The sequence below is a fragment of the Amia ocellicauda genome, chromosome 9, assembly GCF_036373705.1.
Source record: "Amia ocellicauda isolate fAmiCal2 chromosome 9, fAmiCal2.hap1, whole genome shotgun sequence".
Lineage (NCBI taxonomy): Eukaryota > Metazoa > Chordata > Actinopteri > Amiiformes > Amiidae > Amia > Amia ocellicauda.
In genome coordinates this window covers 11,641,775-11,667,218 of record NC_089858.1, presented here as the reverse complement: position 1 = coordinate 11,667,218, position 25,444 = coordinate 11,641,775, and the positions used below count along the sequence as shown (strand labels likewise).

At 39.2% G+C, this 25,444-nt stretch overlaps 1 protein-coding gene across 5 annotated transcripts in view; it reads right to left on the bottom strand.

Annotated features, from left to right (window-relative positions):
* The window catches only part of LOC136758612 (pre-B-cell leukemia transcription factor 3), a 96,131-nt gene that overhangs the window by 19,555 nt on the left and 51,132 nt on the right, over positions 1–25,444 (bottom strand). For all 5 annotated transcript variants that reach the window (XM_066713145.1, XM_066713148.1, XM_066713146.1 and 2 more), the window contains one exon: positions 3,208–3,449. In XM_066713145.1, the coding sequence (XP_066569242.1) occupies positions 3,208–3,449 (242 nt within the window). The remainder of the gene's footprint in view (positions 1–3,207; positions 3,450–25,444) is intronic.

Sequence of the window (25,444 nt, the reverse complement as noted above, 5' to 3'; positions counted from 1 at the left end):
TCCCCATCATTGGAGGCAGTGTTCATGAGTCACCCCAGACCCTGTTGTTATCAGATGCTTATTGCCTGTAAGGTCTCTGTTCTCAACTGACTTGCTTTATTCGTTTTTTATTTTTGCTTTATGTCTTAATTTTTCTTTCTTCCAAATTGAGTGGCTTTCATCAATTATCTTGATGAAACATAAGATAAATATCATATTGATAACATAAATGCAATCAAAATAGGTGCAAAGTGGAATCTGAAGTTTGAAATAACAATCAAAAATACAACATAGCATAGGTGACAATCCAGATGAAACGCACAGTGTAAGGATAGTTTATACATTTATTAGTGATCCTACTTATCAAAAAACAACTTGTGCGAGAAAAAAAATACAGCACCCCTTATGCTCAATCCCAAGTCCTTTATTGTGATTTAATTGTGTCTAAAATCAACATGTGAGAATAAAAATATGCAGAAGGCACCAGAAATGCCTCAGTGATAAGACACTTCAACTAAATGAAGATGCTGCACAAAGTGGGGGCTCCCTCTAAAAATAAACAGAGCTCTGGATTTCAGCGACTGCTGCACATCTCACAACTTAATAGGTGAAGTCGTCTATGAATGCAAATGCCGATTTGCAATTTGGCATTTGCCCAGCATTCAGAGAATTTAAACAGCTTTTCGTTAAACCAGTAGTTCATACATGATTAATTAGAACATCTCATTTATGTAGTGCACACTTTAGCTCATTACTCTAAGTAAAATTCGTTAAGTATTTACATTTAGATAATTAAAATCTGGATACACCCTTAAGAAAGATGCATTCACTCCAGGCGAAGCGTTGTTGTTGTTGTTGTTGTTGTTTTTTTCTCCAGTGAAAGTAAATTAGACTAATTTACAAGACTTGTTTTAGTTATGCCATGTTTAAGGCATTGCAACAGCACCTTGTATGTGTTTTTTAATGGCCTCTTGCTGTTTTGTGTGTATGAAAAAAAGGTACTTTGCATTAATAAAACTAAAGGGACAAGCTTCGCCTTGATGATAATGGATGGTCTGTGAAGGTGCAGCTTTAATTTAAGTGTGTTTTGAGATTGTGGACAACCCAACATTGGTGGAATTTTAGGACGGCCCTATACAACACAACAGCGTGTAACAAAGTAGAGATTAAACAAGCAGTTTCAAGGAAAACAGGCTTTAAAAGCATTTCATGGCCTGCTCAGAGTCCTCACCTAAATACCACAGAACATTTCTGAAGAGAATTGAGCAGCAGATGGAATCTCATAGCATTCAAAACTCTCAAAAGGTTTGCAGGAGTAATTTAAGGCCAAGGGTGGGGTGACATTATTATATCGTTTTTTTAAAGACATAAAATAAAAACATAAAATAAAAATAGTGATTGACAGAGGCATTTAGAACACCATAGTCAAGATGACGGGGGATGGGGGAACAAGAGTTTCAGTGGGGTAACAAGGCCATGCAAACATTTATATACTTAAATTTATTTATAAACTAGAGTAAAATAAATGAATTGCTAGAATCATCTTGAATGATCACCAGTGGTCAAGTGTATATAATATAGGAGTGATTTTCTTCTTATGTGATTTTCCCAATGAACTTTGCAAGGGTTGATAATCACGGCGTCTGTTGCACAGCACCTCATATTATTCTGGCTCCGATTTTTTGGTGTACCTCTCAGGCTGCATCTTTTACTGGTGACCACATTGTGCTCTTTTTTTCCCGACCGCTTCTCTCATTGTGCATCTCGAGAGGACGCAATGCACCACCAATCTTATATTTATTTATTTGCAAAAGTCAAGGAGGGCACATTAGTGTTTAGAATTACAGAGAGGCTGTCTTCAGGGCAATTAAAGGTTGCTTTTAGACAGCTGAGCTTGAAAGTCACTGTACATTTCTGCTTCCATTAACACTTGTAAGTGAAAAGCAGTATATGTCATGCAAACTTTAAGCCCCTAAAGTATTAATCCGTTGTTGTTTTTTAAAGATTCACAGTTGGAATTGATTAGCAGTTTTATTTTATTTAGTTACCCTCATTTCCTTTAAGCTGATGCTCTCTGCTATTAAGTCAAACATGTTTATTAATTTACAGAGAAACCTGTTAATTGAATAATCAAATCCATTGATTTACTAGAGGTTAGTTTAATGGGAGCTGCCTGGAGGAATTGCTTGGTTTTCTTGGTGTGAATTAACACTATATTTGTTTACTCGACCCCAAGTAGAAGCCATTTAATATGTATGCACATACTTTATAATGAAGAGTTTTTCTGCACCTTTACTTCTAAATGCAAGTACTTTGTGGAGATCATTGACTGTGGATTTTAAAACATTTCCTTATGAAACGTGCCATGTTTAGAAATTAAATCTGTTACAGCGTAAAGCAATCCTTAGGTAAGCACTTATCAGCACGAATACACTTGTGTTGATAAGGCTGACCTGTTCAGTGCATGTGTATAGTCTCTGACTTCTATGCACTGGATGTCTGGAGCAATTGAACGGATGCATTTGTGTAGCTCATTCCTCTCCTTATTCAATTCCTTATTCATACGGATAAGAACCTGGTTCAATCTGAAAAATCTCTCCTACAACTAACAAAGCTGATTATTGAAAACTGAAGGGGTTTTCTTTTTGCCTGCTTTAGCTGCTTCCTCTTTGATTGCACGTTTAAAAGCTTTTATTGGACACCTAAAAAAAAATCTTTATAGTGAAAATAAATCGAGAAATGATTTAACAGAGGAAATAGTACTCGTGGAACTATATCAGTTATATCACTTGCTGAGAGGACCTGGGGATAATTTTGTGCAACCTTATTCCCTTGGCTGAATTTTAATGAAGCATTTTACACCACTGAGAAATCCAGCCTGGAGTGTATCAAGCACCTATCTGTCACCATGTGGGATGATCTCTAAAAATAGGTTCTACTATACTAGCAAGGGGAAATCCCTTGGTGCAATGAAATAGCGCTATCAAATCCAGAAAAGGTCTATCCCTTTCGGATGCTCTAGATGCCTGGAAACAATACCTCCAGCCCAACGATAAAGTGATACTTAATAACATACTTATAGATGTCTTATTACTCTGCCATCCATTCTTATTATGGTGTTATTACATGGAACTGCCTTCAGAACATAATTGTAAAGCATTCAACCTACAGTAAGCTATCTCCTCCTTTTGTTTTATTATTCTGATTATTTTGTATTTGTGCTCCTACCTGTTCATATTTCTCCAGCTCAGTGTGGTAGATCTGTCTGATCTGAGTGAGTTTGGCTCTGTAGTCGGAGTGCTCAATGGAGTTGTCTGCCGCTCCCCCTGAGGCGGCGGCAGCGGCGGCGGCGGCAGCAGACCCGCCCCCTTTCTCCGGGCCGGACACACCCTCTGCCAGCAGCATGTTGTCCAATCGCATCAGCTGGGGGTCGGGAGGGTCCTCCTCCTGGGCTCCACGAATGCTGAGCCCTGAGTGACAAGAGACAGATGGGCAACAGGGTGAGCAGAGCGGCAGGTAAACCACTGAGACCACATGAACACTGAAGTTAAATATTGCAAAGCCAAGGAGAGTGATTAAAAAAAAGTTTAATTAAATCAAAGGTGCTTGTGATCTTTACAGCAGAAACCAAATAGAAACCTTTTTTATACCCTAACACCCAGAAACGCTCACAGACATTGACATGGCAGTGATAAACTCAGATTCCTTTTGGTTTGATTTGACATACTGTGTCGTTTTCGGAGAACTCTTGTCATATGTGTGTTTTTCTTCCAACTCCTGGGGTGAAAATGCTAGACTCACACACTTCAAAAAACAAAACAAAACAAAAAAAACTACAACATTCATGAGCACCCAACACAATTAACATCTTTGCATCTACTTAAAGCCCGGTATTCTTCCTCCGGTTAGACAGAGGCCCTGTGGGCATAAAATTGGCACGTCGTGTGTCTGCATTGTGTTTCTGTCGCTGGTGCTTGTGCCTGTGTTTATTTCCACAGTGCAGTGCACATTGTGTGTACAGAGAAGCTTACATGACAGCAACATCTATAAGCTGCCAAATGTTCAGCTAAGATGTGGCATTTCTATTTTCTGAGAGAATGCTAACCAGAGAGAATATACTGCATATTTTTTATATATGTAATATTTGCCTTTTTATTTATGTTGTGCATATACCTTACAGCTCGCCTATATTGTTCATGAGGTTAAAGGGAGCTCTTTTCCTTATTCCCTTTCACTCTGGTATTATCTACACTGGAAGGAAGGGATAAATGGCATCCGATAATAGTAATATCATTCCATTTATAAAAGAAAAGAAAATCTTTTGCTCTCTGTTGCCAGGTCACAGTATCATACATATTTGCCACATCACTGCAATCAAGTACAAGAATATGTCTGACTGTATGTCGGATCATTTCTTTAGTTAATATCCTGTAATATTTTTGTTGATGAATTCAACTTGAATACTCCTACTTATTGTATTGTGAGTTATATTATAATTAATATTGTATTTGTTATTGTTATCGTTATTACAAGTAAAGATAACTGTTTATTTTTGGAGATCAAATCTCCCACCAAGGGTGAAATTGACTGTTGAATCCCCTATCTCCTGTCACAACTTCTCAGCTCATACTTTCGTGGTGCCGGTGCCTCTGAGAGAGATTGATACTCAAGAAAAAACGCATCCATATTCGCAAAGATTTTAATCAGCTGGTAATCACAACATCTACTTCATTAATGCTGCGGATTTGGGAAAATCCCAGAAACAGACACTGTTACATTGTTGAACACCGCTTTTGGCTTTGTTATCAGGCTCTGAGTTTTTTTGCATATCTTTCGACAAATCCTAATTAGCCATCTTTCAACACACAACGCACCTGCCCTGCCAGATAATACTGGAGAGCGCCTGCTTGGAGAAAAGCGCAGTAAGAGGCCAATAAATAAATTGCAGGTCAAAATTATTACAAAGCTTTCTTTCCAAATAAGCTCCCATTGTTCACAATACAAAAGCGGCGGCAGAAAAAAGTACCGCAAGCCCACTCTAACGTTATGATAACAGGGGCCGTTTGAGTTCAATCATCTGACTGCAATTCAGGGATTTTCAACAGCTCATTAAGGCTTCATTAATATATGGTGAGCCTGTGAATTATAAATAAGAAGATTAGGAACCTGCAATGGCTCTATTGTGTGGTACAGTATCCTGGCAGTCAGAAAGACGCTGCGAAGGCGCTGACCGTTTGACCCGGGAGACGGAGAGTGTATGCCAAGAGCAGTAGTAGAGACTCGGGTATTTAGAAAATGTTGGCCCAGCCAGTTTTGTTATCAGCTGACATGTATCTTTCACTGTACGGAAACCCAGTAGCGTTTGGCGGTATGCATGTTATTATTTGTTTTGGTGACAATAAGCGGTTGCTAAATCAATCCTAAAAGGCCGATGTGAAGGAGCAACGTGACACAGGTTCACCAACTGATATTGTACTAAAGACACACCATCATTTCCACTTGCCACAATTAAAACAGCACACACACACAACACACACACTCAACCTCTGAAATCCAGCACAGAATAACACAAAAATAAAATAAAATAACCGTAATTCTCAAGACAAGCAAATACATGAAAGATCCCGATGTTTACGGGTTTTAAAAATTTACGAAAGAACATCTGCACTTCGCGGAAGGTTTTTATGGCTTGTACATAAAGACAATCCAAGAAATGTCTACTTTAAGTGGGAAACTGATAGATAGATAGATGGATGGAAACATGAACAAATAGGTAAATAAATAAAATACGAGAGAGGAGGAATTATTCTGCAGGGAGAATATACTAGTATAGTTCTTGCACATTTGGCTCCAACAGCAGGCTCGAGTCTCATTTTCCCCGGTGCTTAAGGTGGCTGTGTGGTTGTATGCACGTTTTTCATGTCAGGTATATTAAATATAACACAGAGACGCACTGCACATTTCCACGCCAACCCAGTTGTCACTTTCGCTTGACTCATTCTCTATTGAGGAAAAATGCAGCGGTGGGAATTTACAGGGCTTTTCAGTTAAATGGACATAAATCACGGGTTTCATTCAAACCAAATAATCACAGGCCATAAAGAGCTACTTGTCTCTTACCATATATTACTGCGAAGTTCCTGTGAGCAATAATGCAGCCATTCATGGTGAAGAAAAACAGAGCGAGACATTACGAAGTGACATGTAATCCTGTTAGGGGGCTGACGTGTGGAGTGGGGCTGACATTTTTATCATACATGTCCATTTCTATTTAGAAAATCAGCAGAATAAAAATGATTACTCCGCCGCCCGAATTCCGCCTTCCTAAAAGAGCCCGCTGGGGTCTGTTCGTGCCAGAACGGCAGTTAAGAGACATCCATAACTAACGGATTTGGAAACGCTCCCCCGACCTGCAGCAACCTGAAGAGAATCTCAAAACAATTGTAGGTCTCTCTTTTTTTTTTTTGTCCCCTGCCTGACTCCTATTGTTTTTCTTCTTCCCACAGGTTTCTGTTCCGCCACAATGACACGATACACTCAATGGCGTCTCTTTCAGAAGTTAATGGCTGAACCAGTGTAGAGAGGTAGGATTCTTTCTTGGAAAAAAAGGAGAGAGAAAAAAGACTACTGAGGCACTGTCTAGGAGTAGCAGCTGTCTTTAGTCACATACATGCTCAAGTTATGACTTCAAATATCTGACATGTATGTAGATAGCAGACATTATTTTTTTTAAATCTGTATTTGGTATAAAGTTTACTATATAAGAAAAGCAAATTCCTTATATTTGACACTTACCAATTAACATTAATATTTTACAAAGGAACTGCTTATTTCTTATTGTATTGTTGTTTTTACAAAAGTGCTATAAAAAGTGTCAGCTCTGTTCCATAAACAAGTACACAATCAAACAAACCGACTTTAACACTCTCAAGTAAGGCCCACAATACTCTTTAGTGGTTGCAGTTCCTGTAGCTCTCTGCCTGGGTGCCTTCCCGCCTGCACTAAATCTGTTCTTGACATGTGACACCACATTTTAAGTATTGAAACACATAACAGAGCTACTGGAATTGGACTTTTCGGCCGCTGCAAATCCTGCTACCATTCTTGAACTATACCCACTGTCACTGCATGATTGATTCTCTTTATATAAATGAAAATGGGAGTCTCTCGGAGGCGTCTCTGTAAAACACAGATGATGATATGAACTTCACATTGAGACTTTAAAGAAAGTAGTTCAGACCTGGCAATGCATCTTGATTAGTAATTGAAATTTGTATTTCTTTTTTTTCATTTTTTGGATACATATCATTTATTTCTCTAAAACCAATCCTTGCATTCGGTCCAAGATTCGCCATGACAAACATTGAACACAGGAAATGAAACAACATCCTGTGTATGTAGTAACCGATTCATGTGTGTCAGGGTGATGGCACCACATGCAATTCCAGAATGAAATATTAAGAAAGGAGATAGCTGTTGAAATAACTTGTCAGGCACAAACACTTGACCTGAATATCATGCACCGTTTACATTTCTGATGTGCCGGACATTTTCTGCGGCCCTGTTTGAGCAACAGAGACCCTCTCCAGACAGGTCTCCACAACTATTCCAGATAGTCCTGCTCAGACTATACTCACTACTTACATTGTTCAAATTTAATCAGTCCTACTGCGTACAGACACAATTGATTTAGTTTGGTCACAGATCCTTACAGCGCAATGCGCCCTGTCAGTAATTTACTGCTATCCTACCATGCTCTGTGTGGTATTGTTTACAGTCTTTACTAACATGCCGCCCATCGTGACAAGAAAGGGAGCCCTTCTCGCCATGAATCTTGTTGCTCCGTTTTGAAAATCCTGCAGCCAGTAAACACTGAAGGACTCTACAACAATACTCATCACAGAGGCGTACTGGACCAGCAGCCAGTGCAAGCCGTAAATTGTACGTTTTTATGCTGCAAACAGTGGTTGCCCGGGCTCCTTTTGGTCACCCTTTTGTCCTAGGCCCTGCACATGCAACATTGCACGATTGTTCGAGGGGATTTCGGTAACGAGAATAAAATAAATAGTTCCACTCATCCCTCCATACCACCAAGCAACACCTCTGGGGCTCTGACCGTGTCTTGTGGATACCTTGGCAATCGTTCCTCTCAATGCTCCACAGAGTCCTCTGATCTGATCCCCCTCCTCTCTACTCACCCAAAAGCTTCCCCCTCCACCCCCCCGCCCTCCCTTCTCTCCCATTTCAGTGGGATTAGCTGACCTTTACTCTGCTGCTTGTTTACTCTCATCACTGAAGTGCAAGCAGGAGAGCTATAAAGGCAAGGCCCTGCTGGGTTAATGTGATCTGAGATGTTGGCTTGGCCTAAAGGAGGGAGGAGGGGGGGTTTAGAGAGAGGAGCTTATACTGTACTGCACTGTCAGGGACAGGAAAAAAAAAAGACAATAAAACCTTTTTTATGGCCCTGAGGCCTTACACTCCGTATAAGATGAAAGCTTAGCAGCACATAAAGAATGTGATTCTTTCTTTTTTTCCTGTTTGTTGTTTCTCGTTGTTTTCCAAATTGCATCGAGGGAAATTTTATTATGGATTTAATTTCAATTTTCAGAACACTTGTTTTAGGTACAAAACATGTGTATGTAGGCCTCACACAGGAACAATACTAGTGTTAAGAGTGTTCAAGCAGTGTATAGGTCTTTGTGTAAATAAGCAAACCTTGTTGTTCTGAAATGAGTATGATGAAATGAAAATTGGGACACCAAAAAAAAAAAAAAACATTCTGACATTTCTAAGCCGTCATTTACATAATAAAACTGGGTATTCAATGATATTTCAAGAATTGGTTATTGTTTTTACAATGTATACTTTTTTTTTTTCTCTTTATCCTTCCCTTATCACCTCCCTCATATTTGATATACTTTAAAATATCCTTATCACAAACATAATAACCTTCCCTGTTCTCACAGCAGAGACTGTCCTATATGTTGATATTCAGTGGGAAATATTGACATGCTATGCATCTAATTGCATTGATCCACAATGTCTCCACAAGCTGGCCAATCGAAATAGAATTATTCCCATCGATATCCACAAAGGTCATCGCGCTTTAAACTGGGTTACAATCACCGAATAATGATGGATCATAACTCTGCGTGACACACAGGAGAGACAAGGGCAGTTTTGAGAAGTTTGGAATTGTGATTTTCACTTCAGTGCAGATTGATACTCCACCAACATATCAAAGTAGGATAAAGCAGAGGGTTAGATCAAAAAATAAGTAACGGTCTGAAGTAACATTCACATGACGGGCTTCTCTTTCTCAGTTGTGTCTGGTTTTCTAATGTTTTTCAAATGGAGCCTGGATCAGATGACTGACATTTCTTAGGCACACGAGTGCACAGAATTAGCATGCTGTTTAAAAATCTTTTGTTCTCCAGACTAAAACATTAAGATTCTCTTTTGCTGATGTCCTTTAAGGTTTCTTTTTTTATGCTTGGCCTACATCCACATGGCACAGTGAAGCTGGGAAAATGCCTCAGGGCTCTTCCTAACATGTACAGTAATTAACACGCCATTAACACATTAATACACATTAGCTATTCCCAATGTTAATCGCGGAATAATTACCATACCTGATACTGTGTCAAGAAGAGCACGGAGCTGCTTTTGGTTTTAATTTACTGCAATAAATAAGGTAAACTCTTTCTTCAAAAAATGAATAAAGAGTTCATCTTTTTATTTACTAGCTGTAAGTTATGATTTTGCTCATAACAATGTAATAGTTAGAACAGCGAAAACATGTTCAGTGTGTATACATATGGGTTTTTCGCTGATAAAAATATTAAATTACTATGGGCAAAATAGTAACTTACAGCTAGTTAGGTAGATAAACACAATTACACATATTTGGGCTATGTTAGTAAGTAATGACAACAAATTAACAATGCTTAATTTTTTGTTTAAATTGATTGGGCTCTCTGAATGGCGTCCTACCTTTCTGTCATTATTTCATCATCAGATTTGCTTTGATTGCTTCTAATATATATATATATAGGTATGATTAGCATGTAGTATTGAGTCTAAGTATTGAACTAGCATTTCTTCAGCCCAGGCTTAGGTTGTGTTATCAAAGGAAAGGAAAGAAATAACAAAAAGAAGAGGGGGGGGAAGTGGGGGATACACAGTTGTAGGGATAAGATAACCGAAACAAACATCTTGTAGACATTTCACCAAGCACACCAAAATTAATCACTGCCCTGTTGTAACTCTGACATTTCTGGAAAGTGACACGCGCAGTGACAGTCTGGAGGGAGGCTCGAGTGGCTTGGTAAACAAGTGCTGTTGTTGGCGTGCTCCCCTTGGACCCCCATGTCCGAGGCTGAGCGGGCAGGCGGCCAAGCAGCATAGGTGACCGCTGACCAGAGCCAAGCTTCAGTGCACCCGCGTGTCAGCTGGGGAAAGTGTGTAACGAGCTGAGCTGACCTCCACCAGGCAGCGGCCCCGCGTCATGTGTCTGTCTGACTATGGGCTTCCATATAAATAATAACAATAAAATAAAATAAAAAGCTCTCTCTCACTCTTTTTGTCTTAGGATATGCATGTCTGTATTCTTCTCATGTTCATTTATATAGGGAGGTCACTTGGGAAAGGCAGCAAGGTCAGTCAATATTGATGGGAAAAAGAAATTAGTCAATGTTATGACTGTCTTTACAATTTGTGAAGTCTGCCGCACATAGTTTTGTTGTGGTTGCTGTTGTCGTTGTGTATGTTAGGGCTGTCATTTACTTTTTGGCAGCTGAATGCAATCCTGCCATCCAAAACCCAAGCTGCATGGGTTGGTTCCTATCATTCGTCCGCAGTTCAGCATTGTCTGGAGAGTTTTGTTTACTTATTTTATTATTGTATCTCAAGACAATTCCCATTTGCTTGCATTACGCTGAGGTAGCTTTGATTGAAAAGGATGCAATCTAGCTCTCCGCCGAGACTGCTGACCACTGTGTAATTCTAGAAGTCAAAGAGTGCCGCCCATGACGAAGCTAAAAACGCAGCGGCAGAGGAAAACTAACAGCTGACAAACTGCTCCCAAGCAGGAAAAAAAGAATTGCATGTACCATGGCCCCGTTTCATAATTTCATGCTCTTCACAATGTTTTCCAGTAAGTCCAGTCAGGTTGAACCTCTTCATTTTCCCACATTGCCGGGGCACGCTTTCAAACAGGCCATTATCATCAATTTGGTGAAATTTGGGAGAAAACAGAAAACAGTAGCCCTTCAAGCACCGTTTCATGGGAGCATTTAAATAATATCAGCCCCTATGCTTTTATCACTACCGGAGCCATCAAAGGAAGCAGCAATTTAACTGAAACGCTTTTCTTTTGCCACCATTTCCACACTCCACAGGGATGTTTGTAATCCGAACGCTCTCCAACGATGGCCTAATTTTATTTCAATGTATTTATTTTATTTTATTTCCCTTGTCCTCTTATTAAGCTGCCGACTCTCTATTGACGGCAAAGGTACTGTGATTCTTTATTCAGACCCCAGGCAAATAATGCAAATGTGCCACTGAAAGCCACTTATGAAATACCCACAGGCTCCTAATCTCCCCTACACTTGTCCCTGGACTTTTTAGAGCACCCTAATTAGATGGCAGAGATTGCATAAAACCAGGTCACGCAGCAAAGCAGGTCTTGAACATACACACATGCATGCATATATCCATATCAAATGCAATCTGCGACTGGATGCATGCATGAAAGTGTTTGCAAATGTTTGCAAACTGCATTCATAATTCTGTAAGGTAGAGGAAAAACCCTTAGTCTGTACAGTAATTTCAAACTGTAGATTATAGCCAACCACAAGGGAGTTGATTTTGACATTAAGAGTGTGTGTGTGTGTGTTTGTGAATGTGTGTGTAAGTTTGTGCATGTGCGTGTGTGTGTGACTGTATATGTGTTTCCGTGTTTATGCACTGTACAGCAGTACTGGAAACATACAGCAAACTGTGATCCGGTGCCAGATAAATTATTCCTTGCAGTGGCATACCCACTAGAGAGCTGACAGTCCATCATTAAGATTTTGTTTCGTTGTATCCACAGACATGGCTGTACAGCCTAGAGGAGAAGGAGATGTTGCCCTCTGAATAGTGTATTTAATAAGTCAGAATAGGACTCCAATTTAAAGATTAACATCCCCTGGGGTTCAGTAACAACAGAGGAAACCTATATAACACCAATTAAGCTTCAGATCGCAACAAGAGAATTGTCTGCTTCTCCAACCCTATAACCTGAACAAGTGCAATTTCAAAAAAGGGTGCTTTTTTACTTTTAGCTAATATGAAAGTAAAATAATAAAATAGCAAAAAATTAAATATAAAAAAATAATAATCTTGACATCATGTCATTTGACTCAGAATATTGCACATGGAGGGGTGGAATTGTTTCATACAGTAAACGGGAGGGAAACCATGGGAACAGATTTCAGATCCTGTAACATATTTTTGACGTTCAGAGACGGCAGGAAACTCTAGTGCAGTGCGGGACGTGTGTCATAATGGCCTTTGACGCTCTGCCCAACTCTGGCACGTGCTCCTGGTGGTTTATGATGGTGCAGTTTTGTTCTGAAGTGTCGCCTTCAAGAAGGTCCTGGAGAAATCACCCACAGAGGCGACAACCGCAAGTGACAGAAGCGGGACAGAGAGGAAGACGAGGGCAACGCGACGGAGTCAAACAGTGCCCAGTCTGACCGCCATATCTGTCGACATTTAATTAGATATTGTTATACTCAACCGTAACAGGATTTGCCCCCTCACAGCACTCGAATTAGCACTGAATCTAAAGCCACTACGATTAATAGGTTACTGGTATGTAGGAATATGTATAATGTAACCATGTTTTAATAGCTTATATCATATTTAATACAGTATGCATTTATAACCTGATACCGCAACCCTCACCAGGAAAAGCGGTGTAGAAAATGGATGCACCAGGAAAAGCGGTGTAGAAAATGGATGGATGGATTTATAACCTGATGTGGTGGATGCCTTAAAGATGAAAAAAGCTTTTGTTGTGTCTGTTTGTGTTCTAAACAATGTGTATTACTATTTATAAACACTCTGCCCTTTTTCTATTAGAGAACGTTCATTATTTTAATTATGATACCCCATTTCATGAGTGAACATAAGGCCAGGCACTAGTAGCTGTTTGATTAGTTTTATCAATGAGCCGTCACACACAGTGAAACATGACTAAATTGATTCTACCTTACTTAGTTCTTGAGAAAGATTGACAAAATATAATTATATATGTGTGTATGCATATATATGTGTGTGTGTGTGTGTGTGTGTGTGTGTGTGTGCGTGTGTGTGCATGCCGTTCTGTATTAGTGACACAAATAACTCAAAAATGAGTGCTGTGGGCCAGAGCTAAGCAAGAGTTGCAATATAATATAACTGCATCCATGGTTAACGAACCCAAGAGGGGAAGGAGTTAATTCCGTAATTACTGTAATTAACAGTTGCCAATTTAATTGGAACGGAGCACATTAACATGAGTAACATTTGCCAGGGAGCGAAAAAATGAACCTTTATTGCTGAGGCTCTGCTCACACACACCTAATGGAGCCCCCTGCGCTTGATTTTGTTGTCAGAATGCTGACACAACAGCACCGAGTTCAGACGGAGGGACCTGTCAGCAATCAGACAGAGACCGGCTAATTAGGTGCCAGGTTAATGAGTGCACGGGCACTTGACAGCATTTTGTTACTGTATTTGAACAACTAATGATTACTTAAACATTGCAGACAACCCCCCCCCCCCCCGCCCACTCACTATCTCCACCCTGGTTTTAAAACAACCATCTAAATAAAGTATTTTTATATTTCATAGTTTGCAGAAAAGATTTCAATGGATCACTGGACCTGTTTCCAACCATAAAGGAAAATATAAACAAGTGTTATCATTGTTGGACAAACCCAAATATATAACAACCCATACCATAACACCCTTCAAAAAGTATATTGTTAAATATTGTGACTAAAGCCATCAAAGACCACACATTCCAGGTCAGAAAACTGTGCGTGACTTTCCTCACTTTTTTTCTTTTAGTGTAAGCAGCACTTTAGTCTTAAGTGTTCAATCAGTACCCGGTATCATCTTTCCAAATGTGTTAATGAAATTCCATGCCTCCCACAAAAGCAGGGTCTTTTGCAGTTCCACGGGGCTAATACAGGAATGCTTTGTAGGAAATCAAAAAGATCAAACTTTTTTTTTTCCTGCTCCTGCAGCACAACCATGTAATTTTAAAGTCTACTGTCATTGCATCACCGTAAACGTCTTCCTACCATACCTAGGAGTGAAATTGCATTGTGTCTATCTGGTGCCGTTTTTAATATTACATTTTGATTTGATTTTCATATGGATTTTATTTTCAATACACAATCAACAAAAACACGAACGTACATTAAAATAATACAAGTCAGAAAAAAGGTTAAAAGCTGACAAATGTCTTCTATTAATAGAATGAGAATAAGACATGAAAAAACTGTTCGGGTGATATCGATATTGTTTTGGCTTAGTGCATTTGCTGTGATGTCTAGCTATTGCTGGAAAATATTTTCCAACTGAAATCAGTAGGAAAAGTTGTGAAACATACTCTTCTTTTAAAGTCTGTCTACAGTACAAGTCCCGGTATACAAACATAAACAACACAGTCAATGCATACTGTCGGTCAAATAAAAGAAAGATGAACCTCCAATTTCTATAACAGTGTCCTCTCCTTTTTACCATGTTAAGAGCTTTGAGGACTGCAAACATTCACTGGGCAATGTGAGCCGAATCAAAGCCATTTCTACTTTGCGGCTGTCCTTCAGTGAGTTATAGATTTAAAGGGATATCTATTTGAATGTAAAAAAAAAACTGACACACTAGAATGGTACTAAGTAAAAAAGGAGATATTTTTACATTTAAAAATCGAAGAAATAAAATCCTAATCCTTAAGTATTGCTTCAGAAGATTTAAACTTAATACTGAGCTGATATAGGCAAGCTATCTCATTCTCTGCTTAGGCACTGTGAAGCTTTGCAATGTGCATGCTACTTAGTTCTGCCGATTTGCCTTTGAGGTCTATAATGGGGTGGTTTGAGGGGCTTCACTCAGTGGAATTTGAGATGCTCTTACTTTAATACATGTATCTAAACTATGGAAGATTGTATTTATTGAGTGATTGTTTTTTTTACCTAAGTTACCCAAAGTCTTTCACAGCATCTGTTGTTGTTCTTTCCCATCCTATTTCTTACCTGTTGTTAAGCATTAGGCAAACCTATCATAAATAAATTCAAGCATACATAAATAAACACAGTCATGGAAAAATTGTATTGAAAATGGCACACTTTTGAATCAGACCAAGCAGTGAGTGTGTTTGAGTGAAATAAGGAAGGAAAGCGAGAGAAAGAGAGAGAGAGAGAGAGAGAGAGAGAGCCAGCATTCTACCCAGTATTCCTGAGGAGCCCATTGTCTGAACTGCCACAGTATAAAGCACCATGTTCATAGCTAGTAAAACAAGTCAATAAATACTCTTGTGAAGCCAGAGCTGTCTCGTACGCTTTCCTCAATGAAAACAGAGGTGAACTGCTTATTTTCAGCAGCACACTATAAGATGACAGCAGCATTATGACTGCTCATACATTCTGACTATCATTTGCCACAAGCTATCTCTGTCAGCATTAAATACGCCTGCATTATAAATGTAAACAAAACACCCACATCTACAAAAAGAGCTGTCCGCAATGGCTGTGGGCATGAACTGAACCTGCTGATTGACTCAGGCTTTGCTCTGCTCTGCTCTCCCCCCCCCCCTTCTCTTTTCTTTTTCTATTTATTCTTTCACAAAGACAGTCGTTTTCCTCATCCCTGCAGAAGGGGAGGCCTTTCCTGTCTGCCTCTGCCTAAATGGGAAGGTGATGACACAGTCATAACTAAATGGAAACACCATTAAGTAGGTAAACACCGCACACAAAACATCTTATCTGATTACAGGTATCTCTCAAAGGTCACAGCAGACACAGACACTGACTATCCTTTTTGTTTTCTTCTTTTTTTCCAAAACTGACGCAACATAAGAGCAAATATTATAGCAACAGGCTGTGCTTTTTTGTCTATGCTTTTTTGTTCTCTCTTGTCCTAAGTTGCAGATGCTGTCTCAGCACCACATTTTAAAAACAATACAGCTGAACAAATGAGTTCGGAAAAGTGATACTCCATATTAAATCCAATGATTATGCTTTAAGTGTCTTAAATATTTGACTTTCAATCACAGCCCACGGCTATTCATAAATAACTGAAATAGGTCTCCCTTTCTCATTTCTTTTACACTGCATTATGCATTAGAGTTTCATTTTGGACCTTCACATGCATGCATACTCACATATATCCCTGCGTACATATATATATATATATATATATATATGTGTGTGTGTGTATGCATGTCACAGAAGAAACCATTGTGCAAAAAGTAAAATATGTTCTTTTTGGAAGCCAATAATAGCCTGAACTGTATGAGTTTCAGACCTCACAAGCCTTGATAACAGATTCAAAGCTGCACCCAAACAAGATTAAATGTATTAAACATGTTTCTGCCTTAAACTCGTAAAGTGGGTATACTTCAAACCATGGGGATTTGAACTACTTTCACACGTCTTTATATAAAACACTAAACTTGATTATATATATAGTGGTACATTCTGTCTAGCAATGTATTTTTATTCCCTTTTAAACTTAAAATGCCATTCAATTACAGTATGAAGACAGCTTAAGGTACTAGAAATATATCAAGGAAAACAAAATCATCAAAAGTGAAAACAACATCACAGTCATTTTCACTTCTGTAAGCAAAATACTAAGATGATTCACTTATTTCATACTGTTCACTTGGAAATAAAGCTTAAAAACACACACACTTTGCTAAACGGGGATCAATAGAAATTAATCCCATAGCCCCTGATTGTCCATTTTACCTTATTGGGTGACAAGTTCCCCCTGATTGAATTTCTTTGTTTGTTTGTTTTTACCCCCCCACCCTCCTCCCCCCAAAAAATCAATACAACTTCAAGAGTCTTTCCAACAGGACTAGGGCCACAAAAACAGAACAGAAAATTCACTGTGATGGTTTGGTAACAAGAAAAGTCCCACAAGAAGTTCAAAACTGCACTGATGTACTTTAGACACCCACATGTGAAAGGCAGTGTGATAAAAACACAAACCCTCTCTGCTCTCCCTAACATCCCAGCAGATAACAGTGTTAAACTGCCACAAGGGACTTATTTAACCTTGGAGTCCAATTCAAAGGTAGAGGCTGCCTTGGGCTAACTGCAATTTCCCGCCACTACAGAACACAGCACTGCTTTTCACACTGTGCGCTGAGCACAAACAGATTGCCTGGTCGGCTTTCTGCTAAGCTTTTGAACCCCAGGGGAGAGCTAAACATTAGGAGCTAAACCTGCTGTAGGGATTTCAATCTTTAAGTCACCTCTTACTTGACCAGTTAAGTTGGTGTTATTTACTTAATAAATAATATTTGTATTATTTATGCTCTTTTTGTTTAAGTCTCTCCCTCCCATTGTAACCCTAAGCGGTGGTGTGTGGATATTATAATGAACTGTGCCCATGCACAAGTTTGGGCGATGTGCCTAAGTGAGAGGGAAGAATGTTATTTTGTTTTGGAGTATAGCCGATATTCTTTGTGTTGTTATTACTGTTCATAAGATTAACATCTATTGCTCCGTTTGGGTGTAAGAACCTTGTGTTGTGTTTCCAGTCCAGCTGTTAAATAGTGTTAGAATCACGTCCATGAATATAATATGAATGTCAGACATTATCTGCCCATATTCACTATTGAAGACAAAAAAGTCCAACGAGCTGTAGCATATGTGAATACATTAACCCCAGTTGAGCTGATCCTGGTGTTTATAGTAAAGAATTGTACAGCACTGTTATAAGTCCAGGCCATGTAATCTGCCTCCAGTCTGCCCATGAGAGTTTTCTAGAACAGACTTTAACCCATTCGTGTCTGAATGTACCTGATTTCCGATGTGCTTTGTAGATATTTCTAACAGGTTTTCAAATTAGCATTAAATTAGCATAAACTACCTGGAAAACTATACATGTTTATAAATGGTGGAAATCATTATCGAATGACTATACATATATATGTGTAACATTTATAGTGTTACATTTATTATTATTATTATTATTATTATTATTATCATTATTATTATATTAGTAGTAGTAGTAATAATAATACTAATCATATATGTAAATGGTTAATCTGAATAAACATTATACATGTATTGTATGTTGTTGAGTGATGTTTTAATTGAGAATTTGCTTAGTGAATTATAATTTTTTAAATTATATTTGTTGGATGCCTAAAATAAGATTATTCTGTGAGGTCATATCTGAAGTGGATTTGTGTAAACAAGACAGGAACAAGACATATTACAATTGATTTGCTAAATAACAAAACAGTATCAATATAAATAACCAGTATTCTCTTGATGTTTCAGCCATCTTGAAAAATTGCATTTGGTGGTAAGTAGAAGAATCGGCCAGGTAGCAGATTATTATGAGGGAGCAGTTTACAGTGTCCCTTGCTTTTCTTATGTGAAAACATAGTTCAAACATCTACACACAGTAAACAGAATGCTCAACATTAATGGGTTATTTTTTTATATATATATACATCCTCAACTAATTTCCAATTACTGCGTGTGTTTAAAATTACTCTGACTTGCCAAATCCAAAGTCCATTTCTCCTGTACTGCTACACTGCACCATATAACATAAAAATGTGACATTAAACCCTCAAAACATGGGACAGGTTAAAATATTTCACCATGCCAATCCCTGTATTATATATGTTAATGGAGCTAAAGCTGGGACACAATTAAACACAAAAAAACACTGCTTTATCATGAATAGGACCTTTTGAACTTGTGTCTTTGTTCTGTTATTGCATTGTATTAATATACCATTTATTTGAATACACTGGTGCAAAATAAAATGACAATGGTGGTTGTGGAACTATACAGTACAGTACAGTGGGGTAATATATGTACTCTCCTGGCAAGAAAACTATTAGGGAGTTCTCATTTTCACTGCTGGCTTCCTATAAAATAAACGAAGAGCCATTTTTTTCCCAGAGAGCCAGTGTATATGAAAGTAATCCACCAGGGAATGCTGGTTTGTTATGTGTCGGCAAAAAAAAAGATATAAATAAATAAATATATAAATACACGTAGCTAAACCCCTTTTCGCATGAGCTCCCATTATTACTTGTGCAAAACAAATATACAGCCCACAACCTTTAAATCACTTCAATTCCTATTTCCAAGTATAATTTAATCTTTTTCTGCGACACTTGACGCTTACTTCATCACGGTGTAATGACAGATTAAAAAGTTGTTGAATTAAATATTAAAGAGGACTTCAGGCAGTTGTGAATTTTTTAAGGAATAACACAGATTGGAGATGAAATGAGGAGCCTAAATGCATATTTTATACCATAAGGAAAGAATACATACATTTTCCTCCAGGCCACCTACATAGTAATAAAGCATGGGGCTCCTTGGCTTTTATTTAGCCGACAAGATGGTACGGCTGCATTGTGAGATTCATATCGGGAATAAATTGTTATTAGACTTTGTTGTCAAAATAAATGAGGCTTCATAAGATCATGTGACAGAGAGATAAGGATTTATTCACTAACAGTAAGTAAAACAAATTCACTTTCAGATACATAAAGAGACCAGTCCTTTTTATGAGTGTGGAATAGCCTGCCATTGAAATAGCTGTAAACAAGAATTCAGTGTGATTTTATTTTTACTTTGTACTTCTTCTACTAATACACACACAAATCTGTAAATCAGCTGGTTTTCAAGCTGTCTGGATAAGATTTTTTTTTTCAAGAGTATTGAAACACACACATCTGCACAAGCATATGAAGGCAAGCACGTTGTGTATTTATCTTTGCACAAAATTAAAATTTCACAAGCAAGGTTAGTGAAGTACTGCTGGAAACAGCAAGGTGAAATCTTTATAAAGGCCATTACGGTGTTGCTGTTTCAAAGCCCTGAGATCATCAATTCTGTGAAACAATGTCCAATCAATACACAGAAAGTCTCTTTTCCTGAGTTGCCTCTTTCATGTAGATTTAATATAGTCCCATTCCACAGATAAGCAGCAATTCCTGGGTCAATAAAGGCTCTTGGGCCATTCAGTTGACTATCGGTTGGTAGTGCTGGAAGGAGGTTCGTAAAAAAACAACAGACAGCTTTGCCAACTGCAGTCTAAACGTAGCTTCATTGGACCCACAGTGATCTGCCGATGTTGTATCAATGCTGTTAGGCCCCATGCAATCCTGACTGGCCATTTCAACATGGCGGCAATCAAAACTTTTTAAAGCTCTTCACAGTTTTAACATTTTTGTTTGCTTTTCCATTGTGTTTTCCTAGATCTGCAGCTTTGACCTTTCACAGTTCCTTTACGGAAAAAGGGAAGCGACTTCGCAAGCAGAAAAAATCCACCCTATTACTCGGCTAACAAACCTTTTTGCGTCTGTCATCTTCAGTTGCTCCCAGACATACTGTAGATACTTTAGCCCACTGTAATGATACATGACTAAGTAAGTGTATCATTCTGGCAGCTAAAACTGGTCAAACAGTATCGTGCAATCAACCGTGTTGCAATAATGATATCCTACAAAAAAAAAACGAGTAGCGCGCAATAGCTGATGTGCAGATTGGCTGCTCATCCTTGAGGAGATGTTAAAAAAAATTGAGGAGGACCGACTTTAGTGTTGGCGCGGCGCGGCGCGGCGCATGAGAACGCAGGCTTCAGATCATTCCAGCGGCCACAGTAATGCATCAGGACACAGATGCTGTGATAAAGTGCAGCACTTGGCTCAGTCAAATCTAGGGCAAGGTTTAAAATTAGCACCTCTGCCTCTGCACATCAAGACGCCCATAGCTGCCACTCTGGTTTGGTCATGCCACAGGCAAACGAGCTGCAGCCAAACGCTCTACCCCCCGCCCCCCGCCTCCCTTCCTGCTTCCTGGCCTTGTGTCATATCTGCCCTCTCACCACACGAAGTGCACCTGATGCGCTACAAACACTGGTGCTCCACACTCCTCGAGCCAGATATCAGATATCACAGATCCATTACTGCTGCCTCTCAGCCTTCCACAGTACGGCGCGGCATCCATTCAAAAGCACGTTCTGGACCTGTTTCATAGCATACACTCTCACTTTAGGTCACACTTATTCAAATTCATATTTTTCTGACAAGAATGATTATGCAAATGCACTTTCTGGGGATTTTTTCGTGTTAAGACGCACAGTGTTATTTTTTGTGGTGGGTGAGCACGGACTGTACAATATACAACTAGAACGAATGTGGCCAAGACTGTGTGTCACTGATAGGCTTATTAATGAAACTTTCTGTAACACTTTCCGTTGTAAAATGTGCTCTAAATGTCCTCTGTCACTGTTCTGCAGGGAATCGTAGGAGGTGGAGAGGGAGCAACATGACGCTTCATTCGGAACGAGCCTCTGCCGGCATTACAGTCCACGCGTCGCTCAAGTCTCCATTTTCCCTTTGTTGGTCTGTGTGCTTCTGCCCTTCCCATTAAATCGTTTTACAATAAGTGGGAAAGATCACGGGGTGGGGGTAAAAAATATAAAAAATGCCATTGTTCTCTCACGCTCATCCTAGATACTCTCCTGCTTACTCTCCTCTCTTCTGTTTTTTCTCCTATTCCTTTATTTCCTCCCTGCTTACATATAAATGAACTTTAATGCCTCTCGTTGAAGCTGGTTTGAAGAGCACTCATTTTGCCAGTGTGTTTCTTGTCACTGCTTTTTTTCTCACCAGCCCCAGACTGCATAATTAATGCAGATGCTGTCGTGGTGTCATGAGCCCGGGCCCTTCTGGTTTACTTTTGCACAACACTTTCCCGAGGAACATTAACTAGAGAAAGCAGGATCGCACCAGGGGTGGAAAATCAGCCTGTCAGGGCCTCATTGCCGATGCCATTGAAAGAGCTGCTTCAGGATTGTTTCATCAAGGTGATTGAGAACAAAAAGTACTGAAGCAAATTCAAGCTTACATTTAAGCACTCCAGCACATACATTATTTATGGCCCCCTGAATATATCATCGTCTTATTCTCAAATATTTCTTAAGATTTCAGCAGCTTTAAGCTATATCCTTTTCGCATCAGCCTTGCCAACCATTAGATGCGGGTAGTTTTTTATGTGATACAGACCTGAAATTATGGATGGCTGCCTTTGCGTGGCAACCGTGTACCTGATAGGAATTTCCTCCGATTGGTAAATGATGGGCCACATACACAAATGGTTCCGAATTCCTCAGCCCCGAGCAATCCCAGGGGGCCACGGCGGAGCGGGGAAGAGGGGGGAGGCAGTCAATGAATAAGGATGTGGAGGAAAAAAAATACACAGTATTCCTCTTTGCTGTGTCAATGTTAATTCTAATGGATTATTTCATTAATGTTTAAGGTTATGTGCGATGTGCGTGTGAGGACTGCCAGCCTTATTAGAATTTAAAGCAGATAACAACACCTTTGATCCCGTCTTTCCTTTAGCATAAGAGATTTTAACCCTTTGTTAATGGGAGAGAGTGGTTTCTCAGTAAGGCCAGTTTGTAACTTGGGGGTAATCGTGTGTAAACTAAGATTGCAGAAAATGGCTCTCGTCTCCGAATGTGAGATTTGTATATTTTATCACACGTTCTGTAAACAGAAGTGTGAAGAATCTTTGCGTAATTTAAAATATTGGAATTACACAAATCCTGGAGAACATATTTGGACAATATGTTAAACTGAGAGACAAAAAAAAAAATGATAGGAATGTGGGAGAAATTCCCCCAAAACAGGAACACTGAGGACTAGCCTAGGTTTGACAAGACAGATCAACAACCTGCCTCCCTCTCTGTCCCTCTGTCTCTGTCCTCACTTGTGTGAGTCCTCTCCGGACCCAGCCCTGCTGCCCCCCTCCCCGCAGTAGGCCCCCGCCAGGGCCGCAGATTAAATGACTTGATCCTGAAAACATCTGAGGAATTCGGCTCCACAAAGGGGTCAAATAAAGGCCAAGGGATAGTCTTACAGGTCCACGTCCATTAACAGATCAGCAACAATGTCATCCACACGTCTTCCTAAGTTTGAAAGAAGCAAGGCTTTTCAACTGGACTACAATGAATAATCATGTATTATTATAAACATTATAAATGATGACTTTTATGGGTAAAATCCAGAGTGCCACTGCCATATGTGGTTAATTCATTTTCCAGATTACTTCCACGATTTTATTTTATTTTGTTTTGTTTTTATCATTTCGTTGACTCTTATCAGCAGCGGGATGGAGTGTGGAGAAGCCCAACAAGCCATTACTCCCAAGGACCCATTTGAAAGACACGGGCCAGTCTGACTGCAAATATTTACACCCACTGGAACTTCACACGCTTCCTCCCTGTATTATTATAACCTAATCCTTACCTCCGTGGGAGTTGGAAAACTACGTATTTGACATTCTTCGTGCCTATTCTCGCCCGACAGTGATGTCTGATAGAAGGGGATTCAGGCGGGATCAAACAGAAGCAGAGATGCTAAATCTGTGACTCACTTAATATAGACACAAACACTCGTATATATAGGCATCTTCTGGTCTGCAAGAAATATTCACAGCATTGCAGATGGGATCATCCCAATTTCAATGATGCTTTTCATTTATTTAACAAGAAGGGGCTTCATCAACAAACAAAGGGTGGGGTGGGATACTGGCAGATTGGATCGTATTGTATTATTGCTGCATTTTTAGCTCCAGTGTCCAGCAGTCATGAGCGATTTTCCACTAAAATTAATTTGTTTGTTACAGCGCTGCATTGCAATACAGCAGACCAATACGCAACTCCGCATCACGGACTTGTGTCTGAAAGATTCCACTGCCACATTGTTCATGATCTGCAATTATTTCAGAGACAACAATAGCTCTCAAAGCATTAGCAGTGCATACCACAAATTATTCTTGGGAAAAAAATGTATGTACCTTTTTTGGGAAGAAAATACATAATGTTCCCTTAACATCAATAAAATATATATTTATTGTTATATCACTATACAAACAAATCATCAGTATAAGGGGGGGGGGTCAACATTTCGGTGCTGCATGCAGCTTCGTTGAGATGCCTTTTCTTTAAATTTTCTAAGTCTTTACTATCAGGCTGCCTTGATGGGCTCCCTGTGTTGTCTGCTTGGTTATAGACTTTTACATATTCCAAAGCCAGCACATCTTATCATTGTAACCCCTCACTGTTAAGGCATTAATATTTAATTTGTGCTTTGAGTAAACATCACTGTAGATACAAGAATTGCCTTAACCACTGTTCAGCTCCCAGTTAAAGGGACACAAGCTTGTTTTGTCGATTGCCCTTGACATACAGTATCTGCACAACTACATTCGGCCCATCACTCAGTATTGGGTAACACAAATCCAGCAGTACAGCCCAATATCCATTTGAAAGTCAAATAATCCTATTTGTGATTATAGCTGTAATTATTAACATGGTCTGAGGATAAAGTATGTCTTAAACGCAGATAGATGTAGCTCTCTTTGCATCTGAAGAGGAAATCAACTAAAGTATTAATATTACCATTCAAGGAATAAGCAACTCTGTTGTAAGCTGGAAATTACAATATATATTTAAGCGTGGCGCAAATCCCTTGGAAGACTTCGCTCACTGCTACACAATATCCAGTGTTGGGGGATAGAAACAACTTGATATACCCATAATCCTCAATCTATTTTAGTTTCTGCAATGGTACCTTTAAGCTTTTCCACATTAGAAGAAAAATATCTTTCAGGTTACATGCTCTAAGTTTACTGGTAACACTGGCTCATTGATTTTACTTATTCTGTGCACTTAGTGGAGAGCACACTGACCTTGACACTCCTGCGATTTCTGTGCAGAATTTGGTATTCAGTTACTGTAAGAGCTGCACTTCCCGATGCAGGAACCTGAAAATTAGCTGGTCTCATTTCAAGACTTCTAATGAAGAGGTGTCCATGCTGGATGGAGTGGGGGCTCTGAAACTTTCGATTACAGGTTTTCCCTAGTTTTAGTTTTAATCCAAATAGACACTAAACAGCATCCCTTCTCTATATGAAAAATAGCTTTATATAGTATTCAGCATATCACTGCCCCTTTTCTCTCATCTTTTACTCGTTACTGTAATTTTGCTCTCTGTGTTCCCCTCCTCACAAGAACTGATGTAAAAAAAGCCACCGCTGTATTTTCACAGCCTTGTCCTCCTGGACATTTGGAACAGGACATTCAGGACATATGGAGATATTTTTTTCTTTTTAATCCCACCAAATCTCTTCTTTGATGTGCAAAGATC